The sequence below is a fragment of the Morone saxatilis genome, unplaced genomic scaffold, assembly GCF_004916995.1.
Source record: "Morone saxatilis isolate NCDOM2014 unplaced genomic scaffold, NCSU_SB_2.0 Contig23, whole genome shotgun sequence".
NCBI classification, from domain to species: Eukaryota; Metazoa; Chordata; class Actinopteri; family Moronidae; genus Morone; species Morone saxatilis.
In genome coordinates, this window is record NW_023339796.1 from 3,496,717 (window position 1) to 3,517,889 (window position 21,173).

At 39.0% G+C, this 21,173-nt stretch overlaps 2 protein-coding genes across 2 annotated transcripts in view; one reads left to right on the forward strand and one right to left on the reverse strand.

The window, feature by feature from the left end:
- The first annotated feature begins 1,770 nt into the window (after window positions 1–1,770).
- LOC118334437 (ABC transporter F family member 4-like) lies at window positions 1,771–18,629 on the forward strand. The gene is made up of 15 exons (XM_035670345.1): window positions 1,771–2,007; window positions 3,442–3,497; window positions 4,654–4,820; window positions 4,980–5,131; window positions 8,182–8,406; window positions 10,164–10,292; window positions 10,583–10,673; window positions 13,260–13,300; window positions 13,624–13,684; window positions 13,945–14,664; window positions 14,779–14,965; window positions 16,113–16,453; window positions 16,893–16,969; window positions 17,126–17,167; window positions 17,474–18,629. Exons 1-14 carry the CDS (start codon window positions 1,903–1,905, stop codon window positions 17,159–17,161), a joined length of 2,388 nt encoding a protein of 795 aa, XP_035526238.1. The 5' UTR covers window positions 1,771–1,902; the 3' UTR covers window positions 17,162–17,167; window positions 17,474–18,629.
- Window positions 18,630–19,328: 699 nt separating this feature from the next.
- The window catches only part of LOC118334439 (contactin-associated protein-like 4), a 65,417-nt gene continuing 63,572 nt past the window's right edge, over window positions 19,329–21,173 (reverse strand). Inside the window, exons 18-19 of the mRNA XM_035670353.1 lie at window positions 19,920–19,996; window positions 19,329–19,349 (exon numbers count right to left, since the gene is read on the reverse strand). Of these exons, the coding sequence (XP_035526246.1) occupies window positions 19,329–19,349; window positions 19,920–19,996 (98 nt within the window). The remainder of the gene's footprint in view (window positions 19,350–19,919; window positions 19,997–21,173) is intronic.

Below are 21,173 nucleotides of genomic sequence, written 5' to 3' on the forward strand. Positions count from 1 at the left end.
AAAGAAGTTGTAGTTGCAAGATGGTGGTAATAGTAAAAGTACTGTAATGGTAATAGTAATTATACTGTCTGAAATGTGTCAGCATCAGGTGTCAGGTGTGTTCAGCGTTGTACTCTTTATTATTACTGATAATATGAATGAATACAAAAACTTGTTATGAACAGTTTCTATGAGGCTGCTTGATGAATTTAAACCCCCTTGACAACGAGATGGTGCATCTCAATGGGTTCACCATCTACTTAGACTTGAATTATAATTTTAAAAAGAGCTTTGAAGAAAAACATGCTTTTATTCCTCAAAGTAATGTGTCAGAAATGTATTGTTTTGGTATCGGTACTTACAGCCTTGATGATAGGGTTATATTATATTCCCTGATTACTATATTAGGTAGAGAACATGATCTAAAGTGCCATACAACTTTTTCTGTGGTTGGTTTGAGCTGCACAAAAACTTTGTAAGTGCTTTTATTTTGAAAGTTGCAAACAGAAATCCTGTTATTCCTCTTTGTGACTGTGTTAACGATGATGGATGAATGGATGAATGGATGGGATGACTGACAGCGGTTATTTAAAACACCTGAACGTAAATTAGGCAGAAAGAGTGAAGGGATAGGCGGCTCGTTTCTGTCCTGGTCTTCTAACACTGTAAGCTCTTATTTCTTCTGAATGGTGTTATTTATTCACACTATTTGTCTCCATTTGAACATGTCAAACAGTGAGTCTGCTGGTGGTTCATCCCGCTCCAAGTATCCAACAAACAGAGCAGTGATAGAGGTTGTGTGTGATTTATTAGAGCCTGATTCACTGGCAGTGAGCAATGCAGGAAGGAACAGTGCCAGACGCCGTTCAACCAGACTTAAAACACACAGTTTTAACCCTTAAACACCCTTAATTTCACCCTTACACCGGTTTTAATTGTTCATTTAAGTGCCAAGGCTTTAATATTTCATTATTACTGTCATGGGTCTTTATGTAATTTATTCATGGTGGGTTAAGGAAGCCCATTTCTGCCAGTAAAAGACAAATGAGTCCAAATTAGTTGGGTGGACGACCATGTTTTGCTGAGGACATTGTCCAGACTTCCTGTTCTCAGGGCTGTGTAGTGTTCAGAAATACAGATTTCTTTTTGTTTATCTTATTTAGGCCTTGACTGTAAAAGATGTGACTCATTTACTGATGAATTGAGTATTCAACCCCCCCTTCCTAACATGATCTTGGTCTAAATGGTCTTCTATAGAGAGGTAGTAACTAATTAATACATTTTAGAAGTTATTTTGTTTGTGAAAAATCCTATTGAACGTCTACAAAATCCATTAATTGACCACCAACTGATTCTTAATGAATAATTAATGTACTTACTTTGCTTTTTTAAAATTTAAATCCAATCCAAAAGCAACAAGTTGCTTATTATTTCATTATCAAAGCCCACAGTGTTCCTATTAAACCAATAAACGGAGAAATAAGATGACTGGATAAGAGGATATTTAACAAACTAAAGTCATTTTAAACAGGTTTAGCCTTAATTATAGAGATTTAATTAATAAAAAATATGTTTTTTTAAATATATCTGGCTTGCAATATATAAATATAAACAGTTGTAACTATAATATATCACATTTTCACAGGCGTGATATTATTCTAAGATGTGTTATTGGTTAATTTCACTTCTTTATTCACAGAAGATGCTTTTGTGCTCATTGTCCATTGCTGCCCTTTAAAAAAAAATAATAAAAAAAAACCCCAAAAAAACTCCACTTCCCATGGTGCAGTTCGAGGGGGGCGTCGTCAGCGCTCATGGCCGCACGCTGAATAGCGAGCATGAACTGAACTGTGAGTAAGTGCTCAATAATATTCCAGTTTTGGGTCGGTTTCCCGGCGGTGTCAGTGGCTCCAGTCGCTCAGGATGGGTCCGGAGGAAGACGGCGCGCTGCTCTTCCTCATCTACCAGCACCTGAAGGTGAACGGCTACAAGAAAGCTGCAAAGGTGCTCGAAAAACACGTTGCTCAGGTAAGTTTGGTCTGAAATCCTTCAGCACGTACAGCCCCCCCACATTCAGGGAGCTGAGTCTCTTCTGCATCGCTGTTTTTGTGTTCATTTTGATGCTTTTTGCTGATTGTATTGCTGTTTATTGAGCTGACATCCGCGCTTTGCATGTTATATAAGGGCCTGGGTTAAATATAAATGTGGTTTGAGTGTGTGTTTGCTCCAGAGTTGCTGTCTGTGAGCTGCACTCTGTCTCTGAGTGTGTGTTTAAGCACATGGCTCCTTGTTCAGGCCTCCTGCAGGAAAAGAACATTTTGTTTCAGCAGCTTCCCTCTGCTGCAGGCCTGCTGCTGCACACTGACGCCATTCCAAAGCCCCTTACATTTTTACACTGTTTAGTGATAAAAGTTGTTTATTTTTATTCAGATGTCCTACAGCTGCAATGATTACTGGATTAATTGATTAAACAATCGACAGAAGATCAATCGGCTACTATTTTGATAATCAATTAATAGTTTTTCAAGCAGTCCTTCCAGGTCCTCATGTTTGAGAATGTGTTTTACATTAAAGTAAATTTACATATTTTGGGGGATTTTGGTTGGACAGAAAAAGTAATCTGATGATACAACTCTGGAATATATATTGGAATTGTTTTCTGATGTGTTAATTGACCAAACAATAAATTAATTAATCAAAAACATAATCTCCAGATTTAATGATGATAACAGTTTTTGGTTGCAGATTTAAATGTTCAGAATAAATATGCAGGGTGTTGATGCAACCAGACACACTCAGAGGCTGTAAAAAGGTTCCACATTGCTCAACTAGTGTTTTTGTATAATGTTTTCAGTGTATTCAATCAAATCTCAATAAAAACACATTTTAAAATGAACTGTTCTGTCTGGTTGGATGATTAAACCTCTTTCTGCTGCAAAAATAGTTGTTTTTTTAATTATGTTTTTAACATAATGTCACTTTAATTGTATTATTCTTGCACTACAATTACACATATGTTATTTCTTATGTCAGCTGTGGTGAAACCTGAGCTTTGGTCAGTCACAGGTTTCAGGTTTCAGGCTCATGTGCTAAAAATATCATTGTTAAAAGTTGCTGACAGAGTTTTAGGACGACCACAAGAGTGAAAACTGGCCCTAAATCTGAACCTACGTGGATTCTGCTGCATGGATTCATTTCCGGTGTGTGGCATCAATGTGGAAGCATTCCTGAACCACAGGAAATTTGTTCTTTCCCTCTTCTGTCTGCGTCATCATAGTTGGGTTACAGGAATATTGTCCAGCCGTCTCATTATAGATGGAAACATTCGGGCATCGGTCAAACATTGGAAAAATGTGTTTTTTTTGGTGATTGCAGGGAAAGTTTCAAAAGCACTTTGGTTCCTGTGATGTTATCATGTTCAATAGCTTTAATATTATTGTGTTTTTTTTTTTATTTGTGAAGGTGGAGAGCCCAGAGGAGAGCTCCAACCTGCGTGATATCTACACAGGCTGGATGAAGTAAGTCACAAAGTCTCTGCTGCTGTTTTCAATCATCCATTTTAGCCGTAGACGCAGGAAACGGCCTTCTCAAATGTCATAAACAAGTTAAGAAAGACTGAAGGATGAATATGATAAAATACTTTGTCCCAGTGCTGCTGAGTCACATAAATCATGAAGAAGAATAAGGATGCTCATGAAGGAAACAAAACAGTATAAAAGTGATAAATAATAAACATTAGACTATATTAAAATGGAATTATAGTCTGAATAAAACTAGGACCCTTTTCTTTAACACTAACCTGCATTGAATACACTGTACAGTTATAAATACCCAATAATATTGTTTGCTATACGTTTAGATGTTTGAGTCTGCTCCAGTGTGAATAACCAACAACAGCCTAAAGAACTTAAAGATCTCGTGGTTGATGGCGGTTATGGGAGAACAGAATAAGTTGTATTAGTTGTGAACTTTTAGCTCTTCATGGCTTTTATTTTAAATGATTCAACCATCAACCAAACTGTCTCTGTGAACAGGATGCAACTATTAGAGTGTGTGTGTGTGTGTCCCTGTGAATGACTGTCTGGCCTCCTGCCCAGTGCATTCTGGGATTGGCTTCAAATCCCCGCCACCCTGAAAGGGATTACACAGGCAGCAGATAGATGATGCAGTGAATGACCTCAGCTCACGTCTATGAGATGTGAATCTTCCACCAAAACAATACAAATCAGAGCCGGTCCATCACAATCGTACTGGCCGACCCAAAAATAAGACGAAACGCCTCCTGTGAGAAACATTTTACCGACTGAGCCCGTCAGAACGTGGCTCAGAAAGTACTCCAAATTCAACAGGCCACAGCTGTTATTTCAATGAGACACATTTATTAATAATAATAATGATAGATTTTATTTATGTTACACAAAGACACTTTTTAAGTTAAAGGACATAACATTAGCACAACTATTAACATAACTAAGTAAATATAAGTATCAGATCAGCAGATAACCAGTATTAAAGGACTCAGACTGGGCCTAAAAACACTTGATCCCGAGGTAATGTTCCTCCTAATCCTAAATAACAAATAACCTGATTATAGAAAAATTTTCTTCAACTTTGAATTAGATTTTTCAGTCTCTCTGAATCACCTTTCCATAATAAAATGTGTGTTTGTTGCAGGCTGTGCTCTCTAGCTCAGGATGCCAAACAGGAAACAGAAGAATCCGCTGCTTTAAAGAAGCAGAGCATCAAACCAGAACCAACCACCAGCGAAGAAGAAGAGGGTGCAGACAGCAAACCCTCCGACACCACAGAAGAAAATAATGTGGATGCCAAACCTCCACTTGGTAAGTCTTCGTTTTGTTTTTTATATTTGGATAATTTTAGTTTGTGTCTACAAGATTGTGGTAATTGTTTTCTGTCCTGTGTCGTATAATTTTGTTATTTTTGGTACCTAAGTTATTCGTTCTGACCATAAATCCTGTATATGCGTTTTGTGCCGTTAGAGTCTATGACCGACGCTGAGGCCGCCTCTGAGCAGCTGCTGCAGCCGGTCTGTGAAACCAAAGTAACAAACTCAGTAGGTGAGAGCTCCGACACCTCTGACAGCAAGGAGGAAGAAGAAAAGAAAGAGGAGGAAACAAAACCTGAGCAAGAGGTGAGCAGGGAAAGTAAAATGAGTGATGCTGTCTCCTCCCTCGACCTTCAGCATTAAACCTTCAGTCACATTCCCTTTTGTTTTCACACTCTTTGAGTTTGACGGCCTCCTCCTGATCTGGTCTACCTTCACACCTTTTTATTGTTCTAACAATCCGTGTGCCGCTTGCATCGTCCTTCATCCACCGCTGCTAGCTGATGAGAATATCGATGTTTGCAGCAGCAATGAACGGGCGGTGATAGCCACGTCTGCAGAAGTTTATCGAGACCCTCGTAAGAACAAAATATGTGGCATCAAGTCAGATTAATGTGGATGAATGTAAAAAAGTATATTTATTTCTTGTTTTCTTGCTCACAATAATACGACATAAATACGTGAACAGTGAACAGAAGCTCAATATTTGGATCTCGTGAAAAGTAAGGTGTCAGATGCATTTTTACATCAAATCAGCACTGATATACTGAATCCTCTTATTATAGTGTCAGTGTGTATTATGTTTCTATACCAAATGTTGAATCTTTAGACTATCTGACCTCAATGAAAGGGTGATTGATGTTGTTTCAGAGAGCAGGGAGGTCTACACTCCTCGTTTATGGAGAAAAAACCTCTATAACAGAATATCATCATGTCCTATTTTACCTAACCCATGAAAACATAACAGATATAAAGATTTTAATGTATTTTATTGAAACTGAAAATGACAAGAACATTGTGGAACTGTGTGGTTTATTATATAACCATTTATAACCATTACAACACTCAGATGCTGTGCTCACTGCTATATCATAAAGAAATCCTCATAACTACTATCTAAGTATAACTATTAACTATTACTTCAACATTAATTGACATTTAACCAACAAACAAACAAAAAAATCATTACTTATTACAAACTTCTCATCTGGGAGGAGCCAGGTCAATGATGTGTTGGACAGTAAGTCTCTTATGACCCCTCCCAACCCCTCTTTTTATCTCTGTTGGTGAGCTGGGACTAGATTTGTGTATTTTGAGGATATTTAGTAACATTGCAGGTCGTATTGTTTGACCTTTAACCTCTATGTGCTCCAGATATGATCATGCTGTTTTACTCTTTTACTATTTCTGGATTTCCTCATGAGACGTCCAACAGGTGGCTGTCTCAGTGGGAACGCAGGCGGTACTCGTGACAGTGTCGGGGTCCCAATGAACTCTGTCACTACTGCCCCAATAAAAATATTAAAAAAAATACAGATTCCCTAAAACCACAATTTTCCTTGATTGGATTGAAAACGGAACAGTATGTGAGGGTTTGATAGGGATCAGAGCCAAACACACTTCATCAAGACATTATCTGTATGTTAGCAATGTTACAGCGATACAGACATCCTCTGCACATCAGTATACTGTAGTCGGGTAAAGGAAAATGAATTTATTGAAGCGTTTTCTGCAGCTGAATGAGCGAGCAGCATGTTCCTCATCTGCTTTATTGGGCTCGTTTGTCAAATAGGAGAATAGATCCCAGTTCTGACAGACTGTATATAATCCAAAGTAGACCTCAAAGAAAATGAATTAGGAAGAAAGAAGACCTTTTGTAAAAAAAAAAAAAAAGATCCAAGATCTCAGAATGAATTAAACAAGGTAAGATCTATAAATCATCCAGGACTACAATTTACCATATCTAATTAAGGGCTGCAAAATATGGTAAAAACATCATGTTGCCATTATTTTGACAGATATTACGATATGATTCCTAATTAGTGTGAGAATGATCATATTTGCATTCATTCACTGAAAAAAACTATTAAAATCTTAAAGATGTGACATATGTTGGCGTCTGGACCAAACAAACACGTCTTCTTAAATCTGGGCAGCACTTCAGAACTTTACAGTACTTTCATTACAGAGCTGATGGGTCACATTTTACCTTTACAGCTTTACAGCACCAGCAGGAAACCACACACACACACATAGCTGTTGTCCAGCCACTGTAATAATGTGCTGATAGATGGACAGTAGCTCCAGTGTTATTTTATGCTTCTGAAATACACACAGACACATTTCATGTCTTTCCCTGTCTGTCCTGTATCTGTTAGTTTGCTCGTTGTTATTTCAAGTGTGTGTCTGTGTTTGTGTGTGTAAGAGAGTGTATCTAAGTCTTGTCTCTTTTCCTTTCTGTTGGCCCAGTGATGCAGTAGATAATGCTGTTTGGACAGAAACTGTGTGTGTGACAGAATGATAATCTTCTGAGACAAATTGTGTGTGTGTGTGTGTGTGTGTCGGTGTGTTAATGGCTCTTTGTGGTTCTGTCTACAGACCCTGATTACTTTGCTTTGTGTCTGACAGCAGAAGAGTTGCGTTTTTTTTTACACACTTTCCTTTAAGACACACACAGCCTCGCACTACCGCACTGATTGTTTTTTAACAGAACAAAGATGTTTCGACTGAACAGAATTAAAAGCAGAGTTTTTGTTTTAGAGTCTTTTTGTCTCCAACCTCCAGCTGGTCAAATTAAATCTGGCCCTCATGCCGAGGACGAGATTAATACAATCTGCCAAACACATTTAACATCATGTGTCTGAAGCCTTTTTCATTTCTTTGTCTTTTTCCCATATGTTTGATTTGTAGTTTCATGATTTTCAGTTGGGATTGAAGTGATCTTACAGTACTGCGTGTCAAAGCTTTCGGTACGTTATCCCTCTCTGCTACAGAGCTCCATTGTTGTCCAAAAACTATAAAAACACATCAGTGAGCCACACGGTTGCACTGGGAGACATGTTGCTTCATTACTGCAAACACACAGAGCACCAAATGTGGATTACTCTGCAGGAAATAGTCCCTGACAAATGCTCGATTTCCTCCTGTTTGATTGTGTTTGCTTTAGCACCCAGCTGCTGTTCACCCTGTTTAAAACTGACAAACACATTCATAAAGATTTCCGTCTTCTATTGAGAGACGGACTGATGTTGGTTTGGGTCTGGTTTACTCTTTTAAATCCAACTGAAAGGGAGAAAAGTAGGTGGGGGGTCTTATTTTGAAGCAGTTCTAAGTTCCTGCTTGTACATATTTTACAGCTGGCCCCCGCTGAAGTGTCTGCTGAGGCGCCTAACAAGGCAGAAAGCTCCAGCTCCTCGGACTCAGAGGAAGTGCCTGAACCCACCCCGGGCGACTCCAGCCAGGTCGACCCCGGACGAGCCGCCTGTGATCCGGTCAAGGAGCAGCTCCCGGCGCCGGATGCAGCCAGCTCGGACAGCGGGAGAAGCGAGGAGCACAAAGTGGATGACGATGAGCTGAAGCAGGTTAGTGACCCGAGGCTGAATCCAAAGTATGTGGTTGTGTAAGAGCTCTCCCTCCAGCAAACATAAAAAAACAACCTTTTATTTCAACTATTTTACTTTAAAGTGATGCCAAGATTTTTATATCTTTATCAGTTTTGGCAGTTTATCGTTTCACTGAAGTCTACCTGTTCAAAGAATTGAACCTCTTTGATCAGATTTGTCTCTGTTTCTCTGTTTCTCTTTGAGCTCTTTCTTTTTCCTTCCCTCACCTCACCTTGACCTTATTTCAGCACCTTTCATACAAACATGCAGCTCAGACTGCTTCACAGAGCAAACTGGACAACCATAAATAAACCTGTGCAAGGCTAAAAATGAATACAATAAAAACAAAAAAATGTAAAACTGTAAAAATAAAATAAATAAAAATAAAAGGCGATGTGAAAAATAGTCACTAGGGAGACAAATAATGTAAAAACCAAAGATTAAAACCTTAAAACTAAGGCTGTAACATTACTTCAAAGTAAAAGCCAGATTGAAAAGAGGCTTTTAAAAATGCCGAGGGAGTGTGTTCCACGGTTTAAGGGCATAAAAACAGAAAGCACTCAGTACTTTAATGGCACATGAGGAACATTTAAAAGAAAAGCAAAGGAGGAGCTCGGTGATCTGGCTGAAAAAATGTTTTGTGGAAGAGGTGACAGTTAAATAATTATTTTATTTACCAGCAAGTATTTATTTATCCTCCATAACTTCTCTGAGTCGCTGCTGTTCACCGTTTACATTTGAGCCACCATACAGATGGTGTTTAACCGTTACCTGGACTGTACATTCCCGCAGAAATGATCAGTTTTAACCACAAATCAACAGGGGAATCGGCTGATCCCTGGCACCGCCGCCCCCCCCGTTCCCTCGGCTCACCCTCCGCACATCTGAAACTTATTTAGCAGCGGATTGAGAGACTGGCCGGGGAGCGTTGTTTGTGCTGTTTAGCTTCCAGTAGGAAACACCAGCAAGCAGTTCTTCTTTGCTGAGTCGTGACTTTTTTAGGAATATTCCAGCATGTGGAGGTTTTGGGACTAAATGTCAGCGTACTTACTGGGGGCAGCAACGGAAATGTTCTGATGCCTGCAGATTAGTGCGAGCAATAAACCGCTTGTGACAGTGGAAGGGGCTAAAACTGAAAAAGATGCAAACTAAAGATTGTGAATAAAGGATGCTACGTGTCTTTAAATACTGACAGAAGAGTCCAAACTCTCGCTTTTAGCATCTCATCTCCTTCTGATCCTACAGCAGTTCTATTTAAAGAAACATCTAATGGGCAAAACTTTATTTTCTAGCTCTTTCTTTGCGTATCTTAAAGGATGATTCTGGTTTATTATAACGTGGGCCTCTTATTTATTATTATGATTATTTATCAGGATTAACCCCTTGAAAATGTACAATCCAACACAGCAACGTCACTAAAAAGAAGTCAGGTTTTAAACAAAGCCTCGGGTTAGACGAACTTATCTTAAACTTAATGAACGTGTACAGTGAACGATGCCATTGACAACTTTCTGGTACACCTCCGAGCTTCCATACAGGCTGAAGCTGTGTGCACACTGTTACCTGAGCAATGCTGGGCTCATATTCGATTTGCCTCAGATAACCTGGATAAACCGATGGCGTGTTTAAACCTGTCTCTCCGCCTGACTGATCGTGTTTGTCGCCCCGTCTGACTCCTAAAGAGCAAAACTATGAGCTCAAATTTGTCTTCTTTCCTCTCTGTCTTCCTTCCTCAGGAGACGGACGCAGCCACGGGCGCCTCTGAGGTTGCCGGGGAAACGTCTGAACAGACAGCTGTCAGTCAAACGGAGGCTACGCCTTCCTCCACTCAAGAGGAAGAAGACGAGGAAGGCAGTGCTGCCGAGGTGCAGTATTGGTTGATATTTATATATGCTTGTCCTTTTTTTTTTGTCTTTACTTTCCTTAAGGTATGAGATTAAAGTCTCGTCAAATTCTGATTCTGATTTCAAAGTGTTTATGAGCTGGTTGGTCACAGTCTTTTCTAGCTAATGTGTTTAAATTAAACTGTTCACACTGATGAAAGCGTCCAATCTGTCTCATGAAGCAAAAGAAACAAAATGAAGCAAAAACAACTTCAGAGAAACTCTTCCTGTCTGGTGTTGGAGACTTGTTGACCTGTTGATTCTTTCTGCAGAAGCTCAGCCAGGCTGAACCCACCACGCCCGACCTGACTGCTCAGGAGACCAATGAGCAGCCGGCAGAGAGCGAAGCCACGCCCCCCGCAGGTACGGACAGCCAACCGACGTTCGATAAGCAGGTTGTTCTTTATGTGTTACGTATGGCATCTGTCCTGTCTCTCTCTCACTGCATCGACAAGATTCACAAGCTGTTGTGAAGAAACTGCTGTCGGAGGCTTCGGGTGGCTGCTTTCTTCACAGCGTCTGCAGCGCTGATGAAAAACCACTGCACAGTTTTCTATCCTTTATTATCGAAACAGAAAGAATGCTTTCAGAGTTTTACTGCACAGACAAAAGTCACTGCAAGGTTGTGGATTTAAGAGATAAGATAGAGGACCCCTGGAAGAGCAGCTACTGTAGCTGCTGGAGATCTAAATAAAACCAACTAACAACTACAAAGTGCGTCACATATAGGAGCAAATGCAGATAAATGAGGCTAGAGGGAAACGGTGCGTTCATTAAAAGGCGAACCTAAATGAGTTCGCTTAAAACAAACCACAGATTCAGCACATCTGGATGGAAACCCACCTCTGGATTTAAAATATGAACTCTGACCAGATTAAAGGGGGTCAATCAATAAGACCTTGTATGGTTTGTTCTTTTCTCAACTAACAACTATTTTCATTACCAATTAAGCTGCAAATTATTTTTCTTTATTTATTGATTTTTTTTCTTCCAAAAAATTTCAAAAAAACACGCCATCAGCTTCCTGAAGCTCAAGCTGAGATCTGAGTCTAATTGCTTGTTTTGTCCTCCCAAACCTTGAGGCATTCATTTCATTATCACAGGAGGATTTGCTGCTTTTCTTTGTCTTCTAACTAAGAAGCTGAAACCTGGGAATGTTCAGTACTTTTACTTAAACAGTGACTTAATTGATTTGAAAAAAAGATTATAGATAATTTTTGGTGATCCTTTAGGCTGTAAAATGGCTGTATTGTAATGTTTTAATTGATACAGCAGCAGTGTTATCAGGTGAACACATTCAGAGGTAAACTTAATTAGGGATTTTATTTCCATCTTAAAGGAAGCAGGATAAAAACTGTGGCCTCGCTCTGACTTTGACTGACGTGTCGTCCTCTAACACGGACAGAATTTGAGTCCATGAATTACTTTGAAAGGTCTGTTCACTGGAACCATAAACACATTTTTACTCCCGTTTTAATGCGTTTGAGAGTTCAGCCTTCACCCCGATACAATGGATCCCATTTATGCCACATTTTAAACATTTCTTATTACAGCACATCTTTCCAGTCGCTGTGAACATGTTTTTATTGGAACTACTGAGAACATAGTCCCTATGAAAATATTAGCTTTATTTTTTTGTTATTTGGATGAACGGGTATCGTTTGGATGACCTTAAACGATACCCATCAATCTTCAGAAGAAGATCCAAAAGTCAATCACAGTTAGTAGAAGTAGTTTCCTTCTCGGCACAGACTCCCTGCTGGACATATTTTTCCAGTTTTTTTTTATTTAAGAGAAAAATAAACTTTATTTCCTTCTTGGCAGCACCTTGCAGAGGCAGCTGTTCAAATGCAGAACTTTTGGATCACTTCATTTTATTTGTTGAAAACAGAAAAGAAAGTGAGACATAAAGTTGAAGGTTTTACCTGGAGGAACCTGAACTCAACGCCAAAACTTGTAAAGAGTTTGATTGCTGCCAAAGCCCAGAGACACGGCTCTGTTCAGACGAGTTTTCCACAACGTCAGTCACTTGTTTAACTCCTCAGAGGGAGTTTGTTTAAGTCGAACTGGAGTGACGACTACTGAATGAGGTGATCGTGTTCCAGAGACTAATTCTCAAAGTGTGTGAAATGAATTCAAATCTAACATCACTTATAGAGCTGTCATTAATTGATTACACCTGTGCTGTTTTAGCTATAAGTAAAAATGTGTGCTGTGAAAAAGGCTCTGATGCTGCGAGGCCATCGAGACTCAGGTCGGCAATATTTATTCAGGCAGAATGTCAGAAGACAACTGAGTGAAAATCTGGAGGTGTTCATCAAACAAAGATGTCAGCTGAATATAAAATCTGAGGAACTTTGAACTCGAAGTCGGTTCCCAGTGTCGCAGGAGAGCTTTTTGTTTTTGTGTTTGAAAGTTTAAATTGCTTTTTATCAGCCGTGTTCTGCCACCACGAGGTTGACATTTGTGGTTCTTAGTGCGATATACTGTATCAACTGTCGGATGAAGAAATTCTATACATATTCCCCTCAGGAGGACTTTGGCAACTATAAAATAATAACTTCCTGATCCTCTGACTTTTGAATCAATGTCAAAGTCAGACATTTCTGTACTTCTTGCAAAACGAATGACATTCCCATGAGCCTTAGCATGCTGACACGATTAAATAAGATGGTGATCAGTGTAATCCTTTCTGTAGATCAGCCATGTTGGATATGCTTATGTATGTCATTTATATCTTCGATAGACTGAGACTAGAAGCCTGGGCCTTTTATTGAAACCCCGTGAAGATTGCCATGTTATGTTAGATTTAACCTTAAAGATAGAAACATTTTCTTTCTGCTTCCCTTCAGTATTGTTAAAGTTGCTCTTTAGTTTCTAAATGTCATGTTTGGTAAATACTCCAGAGGCAATAATGAAATGCATGGCAACTATTTTCATCTTTTTCAGACTCTGAAATTCCAGAGGAGGAAGAGGAGGAGAAATTAGAGGTACCCTACAACATTTTTTTTGAGGGATTGTTGTTGTAGACTGGCCAAAGACCAAAAATGTACAGTGTTGATAGGCCAGGGAGAAGAAACAATAAGCAGTAATTAATTGTGTGTGTGTGTGTGTGGTGTTGGTTGATGTCGTGTGTGTGTTGTAGTGTGTGTGTGTGTGTGTGTGTGTGGTGTGTGTGTGTGTGTGGTGTGTGTGTGTGTGTGTGGTGTGGTGTTGTGTTGTTGTGTGTGGTGTGTGTGTTTCAGCTCCGAACGACTAGAGGGCTAGTCGACCCCCACAATCTACTGAAGCTTGAGGACCCCGACCAGAGAAGCCTCTCAGAGGACTTTACGGCGGCACTACTGACCCCCCCGTCACTGACACTGGTGACACAGGTATTGTCCAAAATTAAAACACGTCACACAACTCTTCTCTAATACACAATGCTTCAAATGTCTGTATTTATATATCCTCCTAAAAGTTACATGCAGTCACTGTTCAGCATTAATTCTAGATTCTTCTACATTTTATTGGGAGTGTTTTCTGATATCCTCTTTGTGATTATTGGGAAAGCAGTAACAAATTCTGTCTTTAAATTTATACCCACTGTGTGTTCTCAAAGAAAAAACATCTCGAATGTGTTTATTTGTTGCAGGAGAGGCGACTGAGGCAGCTGCAGAGGAGCAAGTTGACCCAGAGGTCTCCATCATCCTCAACATCGAAGTCGAAGAAGACGGTGAAGCCGCTGAGCAAGAAACCAGCCAACCGCTCCCCGAGGAGGCTGCGGAGTCCTGCGAGGAGGCCCAAACTCCCAAGAAGAAGAAAAAGAAGAGCAAAAAGAACGCGGAGACGCCAACTGCAGACACGCCGAGCACAGACGCTTCCACCATAGATACACCCACTGATACTCCTCTTTCCACCAAGGCTGCAAGGAAGAAAAAGAGAGACAAAAAGAGACCGGAGGAGGAAGAGGAGGATCAAAAGAAAAAGGAGGAAGAGGAGGAGCAGAAGGAGGACATTCCTCTGGCCACTTCATCAGAGAAGAAGAAGAAGGCAAAGAAAAGGAAAAGGGAGAAGGAGGAAGTGGAAGTGGAAGTGGAAGTGGTAGAGGAGGAGAAAGATGAGGAAACTCCCGTCACTCCTTTGGAAAACAAAATCAAAAAGAAAAAGACGAAGGTTAAAGATGTGGAAAAGGAGCAGAGCGAGGCGGCGGGAGCGGAGGAGGAGAATCTTGTGAGTCCGGCAGAAACAATGGAGGAGAAAAAAAAGAAGAAAAAGAGGAAAAAGGAGGGTGGACAAGAGAAAGAGGAGGCGCAGTCTGATGATAAACCAGCAGGGGGCGATGAAGACACAGAACTGAAGCAGGAGGCCACAGGTAGAGAGAAAATCTCTTTACATAGAAATCTTTTCATAGACGTTATATCTGAAAAAAAGAGTTCATCAGTTTGTTGTTCTATACGAGTTCAGTGATTTGTATTTTTTCCTCTAGATGGAAACTCCTCTCAGCTCTCCTCGGCCAAGAAGAAACGCCTCAGGAAGAAGAAGCTCAGCTTGAAGAAGAGACTGAGACTGCAGAGGCAAGAGGAGAAGAAAAAGAAGAAGAGGAAGAGCAGCAGTGTCACTTCAGGACAGACTGAGACAGCAGCAGAAAGCAAGAAGCTCACAGGCAGAAAAAAGTCAGTAAATCTTTGACATTTATGCTTAAAATGTATAACTGGACAGGAAGTTGAAAAACTAACTGAAAGTTATCTCAGGACACGTTTATATAGAGCAAGTTAGACTGTACTGTACTCCTATAAACTGATAACATTTGTAAGTTTATGTAGTTTAGATTAAAAAACAAACAGCAATAACTTATTGAGATATGGAATATTTTTAATTTTTTTTATTTCAGTACTTAAAAATTTTTTTTTTTAACAATTTGTTTGGTGTCAAAAGTCACAGCAAAGACTATAATAACTTTATCATAGTAAAATGTTTGCAATGTTAAAGACATTTCAGAGCATGAAGGGGAAACAAACATATTTAGGTGGTGTTTAACAATTGGAAAGATATTGAATACTGCAGAAAAAACCTTTATACAGTAAAATGTTACAATTCTCACAAGAATAACGTCTATAAAAGACAATAAATGTGCAGTTTTTAATATTTGTATCGGGGTTTTAGCCATTAAATATGAATAAAGTAGAATGATTGAGTCAATATCATCCAATGAAAAGTCAAGTAAATAAAAACAGTAAATATACAGATGACACAGTAATTACAACGTGCAGGAATCTTAAAGGTTATGTTGGTTCGTACATTTATTATATCTTATTCCAGTTGCCCCCACCGCCAACATCTTAACTTTTCTTCAGTAATATGTTTTCCATAGTGACACATGATGATGATCCTTAATATACTGATTCATATCTGGTTTGTTGACATTTGTTCATCCTGTATCTATCAGTCCTCAGCACTCAGATCTGATTTGTTTTGTTGGCTGTTCACATTATTTGTTAAAAGTGGCTCATTTTAACAGGTCACGGTCCTGCAGTGAGCTGCTTAACCAACAGATCTGGTGTTATATTAAAGTCCCATTAATCCTGACAGGACTGTTCACACTGAAGATCAGATTCTGTGTGATATGTGCCGTTTACGTAGCTTTTAACCACCATCATATTCCCATAAACTGTGAAACACTTGAAGCATGTGTCTGGCGTATTGGGATTGAACTGATGTAGTTCTGATGGTGGTGTAAATATTCTCAAAATCCAAATGTATTGTAGGAACAATATTCTGAATATTTAGTAAAAAGGAAAATAAACTTTCACCATTTCTCAGACAAAAACAGACCCAAGAGGCAGCCGAGGAGACGCCTCAACCAAAAGCAACCAAAAGACCCGAACCTGGTCCTGCCCAGGAGGACGACACACCAAAGAAGAAGAAGAAAAAGATGAAAATGAACGCGGAGCAAGAAGAGAATTCCTCAAAGGAAAACCAGCCACCAAAGAAGAAAAAGAAGCCGATAACGGTGAACGAGGAGGCTGATGGCGAGCAGAGTGCTGAGCTTCCTGAGGTTGAGTCTTCTCCGCTTTCAAAGGAAGGGAAGAAGAAGAAAAAGAAGAAGGCTGGAAAGGAAGAGGAGATCAATGTGAGCCCCGATGTACCTGCAAAGAAAAAGAGTAAGAACATTAATTTCACATACTGTAGCTAACGATTATTGTAATTGATCAGTAAAAAGAGTATTCCAGAGCCAAAGGTGGTCTTTAACCTACAACAGCGTGTTTGGGATTTAGCTTTAAGTTTGCTGACGGTGTAAACACTTTCACCTTTTATTCTGAAAATGTTCTTAATGTCACTGAGAGACGAAAGGAAACCTACCTTTAGCTCTGTTGTGCTAAACACTGGTCATATTGTCTCTGAAAATAACCAGATACGCTTCAGTCTCTTAACTGATAGAAAAACAATGTTTAAAAGTGTAATTTAACATGTAGAAGCACCAAACTAAGCTGCAGCAGATTTGACATTTTGGATGTATACTTTATATTTACTGGAGTTTCTTGTGGATCTGAACTTCACCGTGTGCTGATATTAATGTTTCGTGCTGACTGATGTTTGCAGAGAAGAACAGACTAAAGGAGAAAGTGGAGGAGACAGAAGCTGCTGCAGAGGAACAAACTCCTCTGGCTACTCCTACGGTAAGAAACTGCTGAAATACAACACAAACCAACCTTTCAATAACAATACTTACATTAGACGTTTAATTCTCACATGTTAAAGCATGTTGTGAGTTTAAACCTGTTGGGAATTATAAAGTAAACCACCAAGTGTCCTCTTTTTGTTCTGATTTCCAGAAAAAGAAATCCAAGAAGAGGATCCCCTCTGATTAAACCTGGGTAAGTTGCTATTGAATGTCTACACTATGAACGATGAAGGGAGTAAAATGCTTGTTTCAAGGGTTTTGTGTTATTTTTCACATCCTTTAAAAATCGACTGCCATTATTCAAGCACAATAAAGCATTTCAGCATCTTATTCCACTTAAATGTTACTGTACCCTCGGGAAGAACTGCTGTTCAGAAAATGCATAAAATCACATTAAAACATTCCTTCTACAATAAGCACAGTATGCTGCGTACTTCTCATCTAATTTAAGCTCTATTTGGCTCCAGTGATGACTAACGAGGATTTTCTGTTCCCGCAGTGTCGGTGGAGGACGATTGTATCTTGGACCTGAACGTCGACTGTCTGCGTAATGTCTGTGCCTTTTTACTCCTGAGCAATGATACGTCCTCTCAGAAACAGGGAGATAGTTCTGAGGGAACGTCAGCGTTTTATTGGTTTATGTTTCACTGTCTTTTGCTCTAAAAACTGTGAAAAACTACTCAATTTAAACACACCTGCAGTTTGTTTGCAACTTAAGATCCTCTCATCAGGTTGGAGTTTTATTTTTAAAGGCGGAGCGTCTCTGGGGGGAAATAGGGAATTGGTAAATTGAGAAATTATTATGTAGTTGGGTTAGCACAGGACTTTATAATATGAGCTTCCTACTGTCGACCAGTACTGATATTTGGTGGATTAAAAATTGACTATTATACTTTTAGTTTTTTAACAACAATCTTGATCTCTTCTGATTTTTCTTCTTGACCAAGACGCAAACAGGACATTTTAATGTAAAAATGATCTCATCTGTGCTCTGTGGTGGTCAAACTATGCAATAGAGACACTGTACGTCTGTATTGTAGTTCTTGGTACTTTATATTTTGATTTATTGGTGTAGTTCTACCTCTTACTCTTAAACTGGAAGCTCCACCCACTGTATCAAATGAGGATCCTCTTGAGGATCAATATGCAGCGATAGTTATTTCTGCATCCCATCAAAAGTGCTAGAAACGTTCATTTATTCTAATTCAACAACAGTGAATGTCCTAAAATACAGTAAGTTATCAATAACAACCTCCACACTTAACTAAAGGTAGAAATGAGCTGAAAGGGACGAAGCTGTGAATCTGAAACATTTCAAAACCAGTCACATTAGAGCAATAAAGTCTGAGGGTTTCTGTCGGTAACGTGTTAATGAACTTTCATCGTTAAACATTTTTCTGTGTTTGAGGTAAAAAAAAATAAAAAATGTTGTTACTCAGTTTTGTTTTGAGGAAGAAACTCCGTTACATCTGGTTTTGTTTTCTGTTTTCTTTCAGTTCTGAAGCTGTGAAATTGTTTTTGTTTACAGAGTTCTGTTGTTTACACACTGTCTTTCTTTACAATCCAATGAGCTATTAACTATGCATCTGATATGTGTTTGCTGTTCCTGAGGACCAACACGTGTGAGAGAAAATAAAACTCTGTAACAGCTTTCATTTTGCAGTAGCAGTGATTTTTACACGCTGCGTTTAAGTCATGTAGGAATTACCAGTTCCTGACCTGTAAATAATGTATGTCAAAGTCAGAGTTTTAATAGCTCACATTGCCTGAAAAAAGTGAACAAATATTAAAACCTCACATCAGCTGAAGTTCACTGTTTAAGGTTATTAACCCTAAATTTAAATGTAGCAATCTTACAATAATCTTGAATTGTCTGATGACGTGAACACATTTCACATTTTTCTGCACAAATACTCGACTATGAGTCTGACCTCACACTAAACTGAAAAGTTTGTATGTAAACAAAATCTGGATCAACATTTGAGGCTCAGGGATTTCAACCTGAACTAGAATTTAGACGTTAGCACTTTACCACTAGAATTTACACATGAGGTTTATGTTCAGGTGATTGATTTGGTTATTGTGTTTTGTGCCCTAAAACAAGTTATTTTGAATTAATGTAACCAATAACACACTTCACACATCCCTAATAATTAAGTCTACCATGAAAATAAGGTATTAATGTAGAAGGAAGTTTAGTTTAACACAGAAATACTTTGGATTAGATGTTTGTTTTGGTCTCTGAGCTTCAGAAGAGAAAAGTAGTTCAGAGTTGATGCTGATATCGACTCAAACTGTGAGGAGAATTCTCCGCACACAGCGCCTGTTTACTCACCAGCGGTATTCGCCGCCTCTCACACGAACACGACTTTCACCTGAAACAGAAATGTCAATATGTTGAGACCAGAGAAGAAAAGTGTTAAAGTTATAAAGACCATTAGAGGTTTTTAAGGATGATTCACAGCTGTATGACAGGTTTGAATGCTACTTATACTATATAGTTAGTTATATAATTAAAAGAACTTCAGAACCTGGCTATGTCTCTGACACTGAAATAATTTCTTTTATGTAAAGAAAACGTAAGTGAAATGTGTTAAATGGCTGCATATTCTGTGAAAACAACACGAATTGTGTTAATGTTCCACAACAGATGCATGTTGTGCCAACTGTGTGATGAGTTTTGGAGAAAAAAAAAAGGCTGTTAATGATTGTGAGAAAGAGAAATGTGTATTATAGTAACAGGAGACCATATTAACCCCAATAATACTGAGTTATCACCCAGCCCTTAGAACTGTACATTCAATAGTCCCTTGTATAACAGTAGGTGTTACATAAACAGCAGTAAAACTGCACAAAGTTGGAGCGACTGGCTGCGAGGAGGCAATAATTACTGCATCATTTTAAATGTTTTTATAAAAGTTAATAGTTCAGACTTTAAAATGTACCTCAGTTTGGTTCAGTTGAGAGGATTTGAGGTGGAGCTCTTCAGTGATCTCTGCTGGGTACAGTGGTGTGGTTTCTCCTGAGGCAAAAACAAAAAGACAGAAAGTTGTTGATCATAAACACTAACAACACATTTACAGGAAGGCATTATTCTATCCCCCCTCGCCAACAGTGTCCCTCCATTAAACACCCACACAGACACAAGGTAACACAATTACTGAGTGACACTTGTCTGGACGTGATACAGGAACGGTACCAGCAGACAGCATGTTCTTGAATGTGATTATATATAATTACAGAGCCGATGCAGCGGCCGGTGGCGTTACAGTAGGCCGTAATGAAATTCTGTGCCACATTATATTCCTCTAACCAAGTTCACTGTGTGGAAAAGAAGGTATTCTTCAAAGCATCGTACTGACGCAGAGGAGAAAAACAACTTAAGGTTACTTAAGGTTTATTTCAAGAAGATTATTAATTGTTGGCTGCTGTTGAACTGGTTGTGAAGAGCTAACCTGGTGAATATTGGAGTAAAAGAGTGGTCCTCCTGGTCCCACACTTCCTGTTTTGAACCATTAATTTTACCTCTCATAACTAACAGTGAACACAATAACTGCAGGAGGTTTGTGTAAAATGAGCGGATTGTTTCCTGTGAGCATCAGAAATGAGTTTTCCTGAGTCAGAACTCGAGTCATTCCACAAGCCAACATACCAATGCTGCATTTCCACAGTTAAAAATAAAAAAACACAAGCACATCAGCAGCACTCGACCCTACGCCAAACAGAGATCGGCTTCAGAACCAATTATACACATTCAGATAACGCTCCAAACATCTTGAACAAACCCTTTTTACCTTTGAAGACGGCAAACGTCTGCTTCCATTAAAAGGGAAAATAGCCACAAAAAGAAGAAACAAAGTAGCATTTTCACAATACTATCCACAATCACTTAGCTTTTTCTTCTTTCTGCTACTTTCATTCAGTGAGCTTTCCCCCAACAAAATAAAGATTCACCGAAAGCTAAAGTTTCTGCTCGATATTAGGCTTGCCTGCTCAATCATAATACCACTCGAGGCCACAAGTCAAAAACCACAGCAAGATACCTCATGTAAAATAATTTGATTTGAAGCACGGGTTATATGGAGACCTATTTAACATAGTATAGTCAAATTTAGTGTTTATGAAACAGTAAGATGAAGAAAAACTGCCTCTGATTTTGAGCGGTGCTAAGAAACCATTTTCTTTTAAAACACGTCTCA

Coding starts and splice junctions, on each gene's coding strand:
- LOC118334437 (XM_035670345.1), top strand. CDS start 1,903: ATGGGTCCGGAGGAAGACGGCGCGCTGCTCTTCCTCATCTACCAGCAC. Junction 14,665..14,778: donor ACTGAAGCAGGAGGCCACAG/GTAGAGAGAAAA, acceptor TTTTTCCTCTAG/ATGGAAACTCCTCTCAGCTC. Junction 14,966..16,112: donor AAGCTCACAGGCAGAAAAAA/GTCAGTAAATCT, acceptor ACCATTTCTCAG/ACAAAAACAGACCCAAGAGG.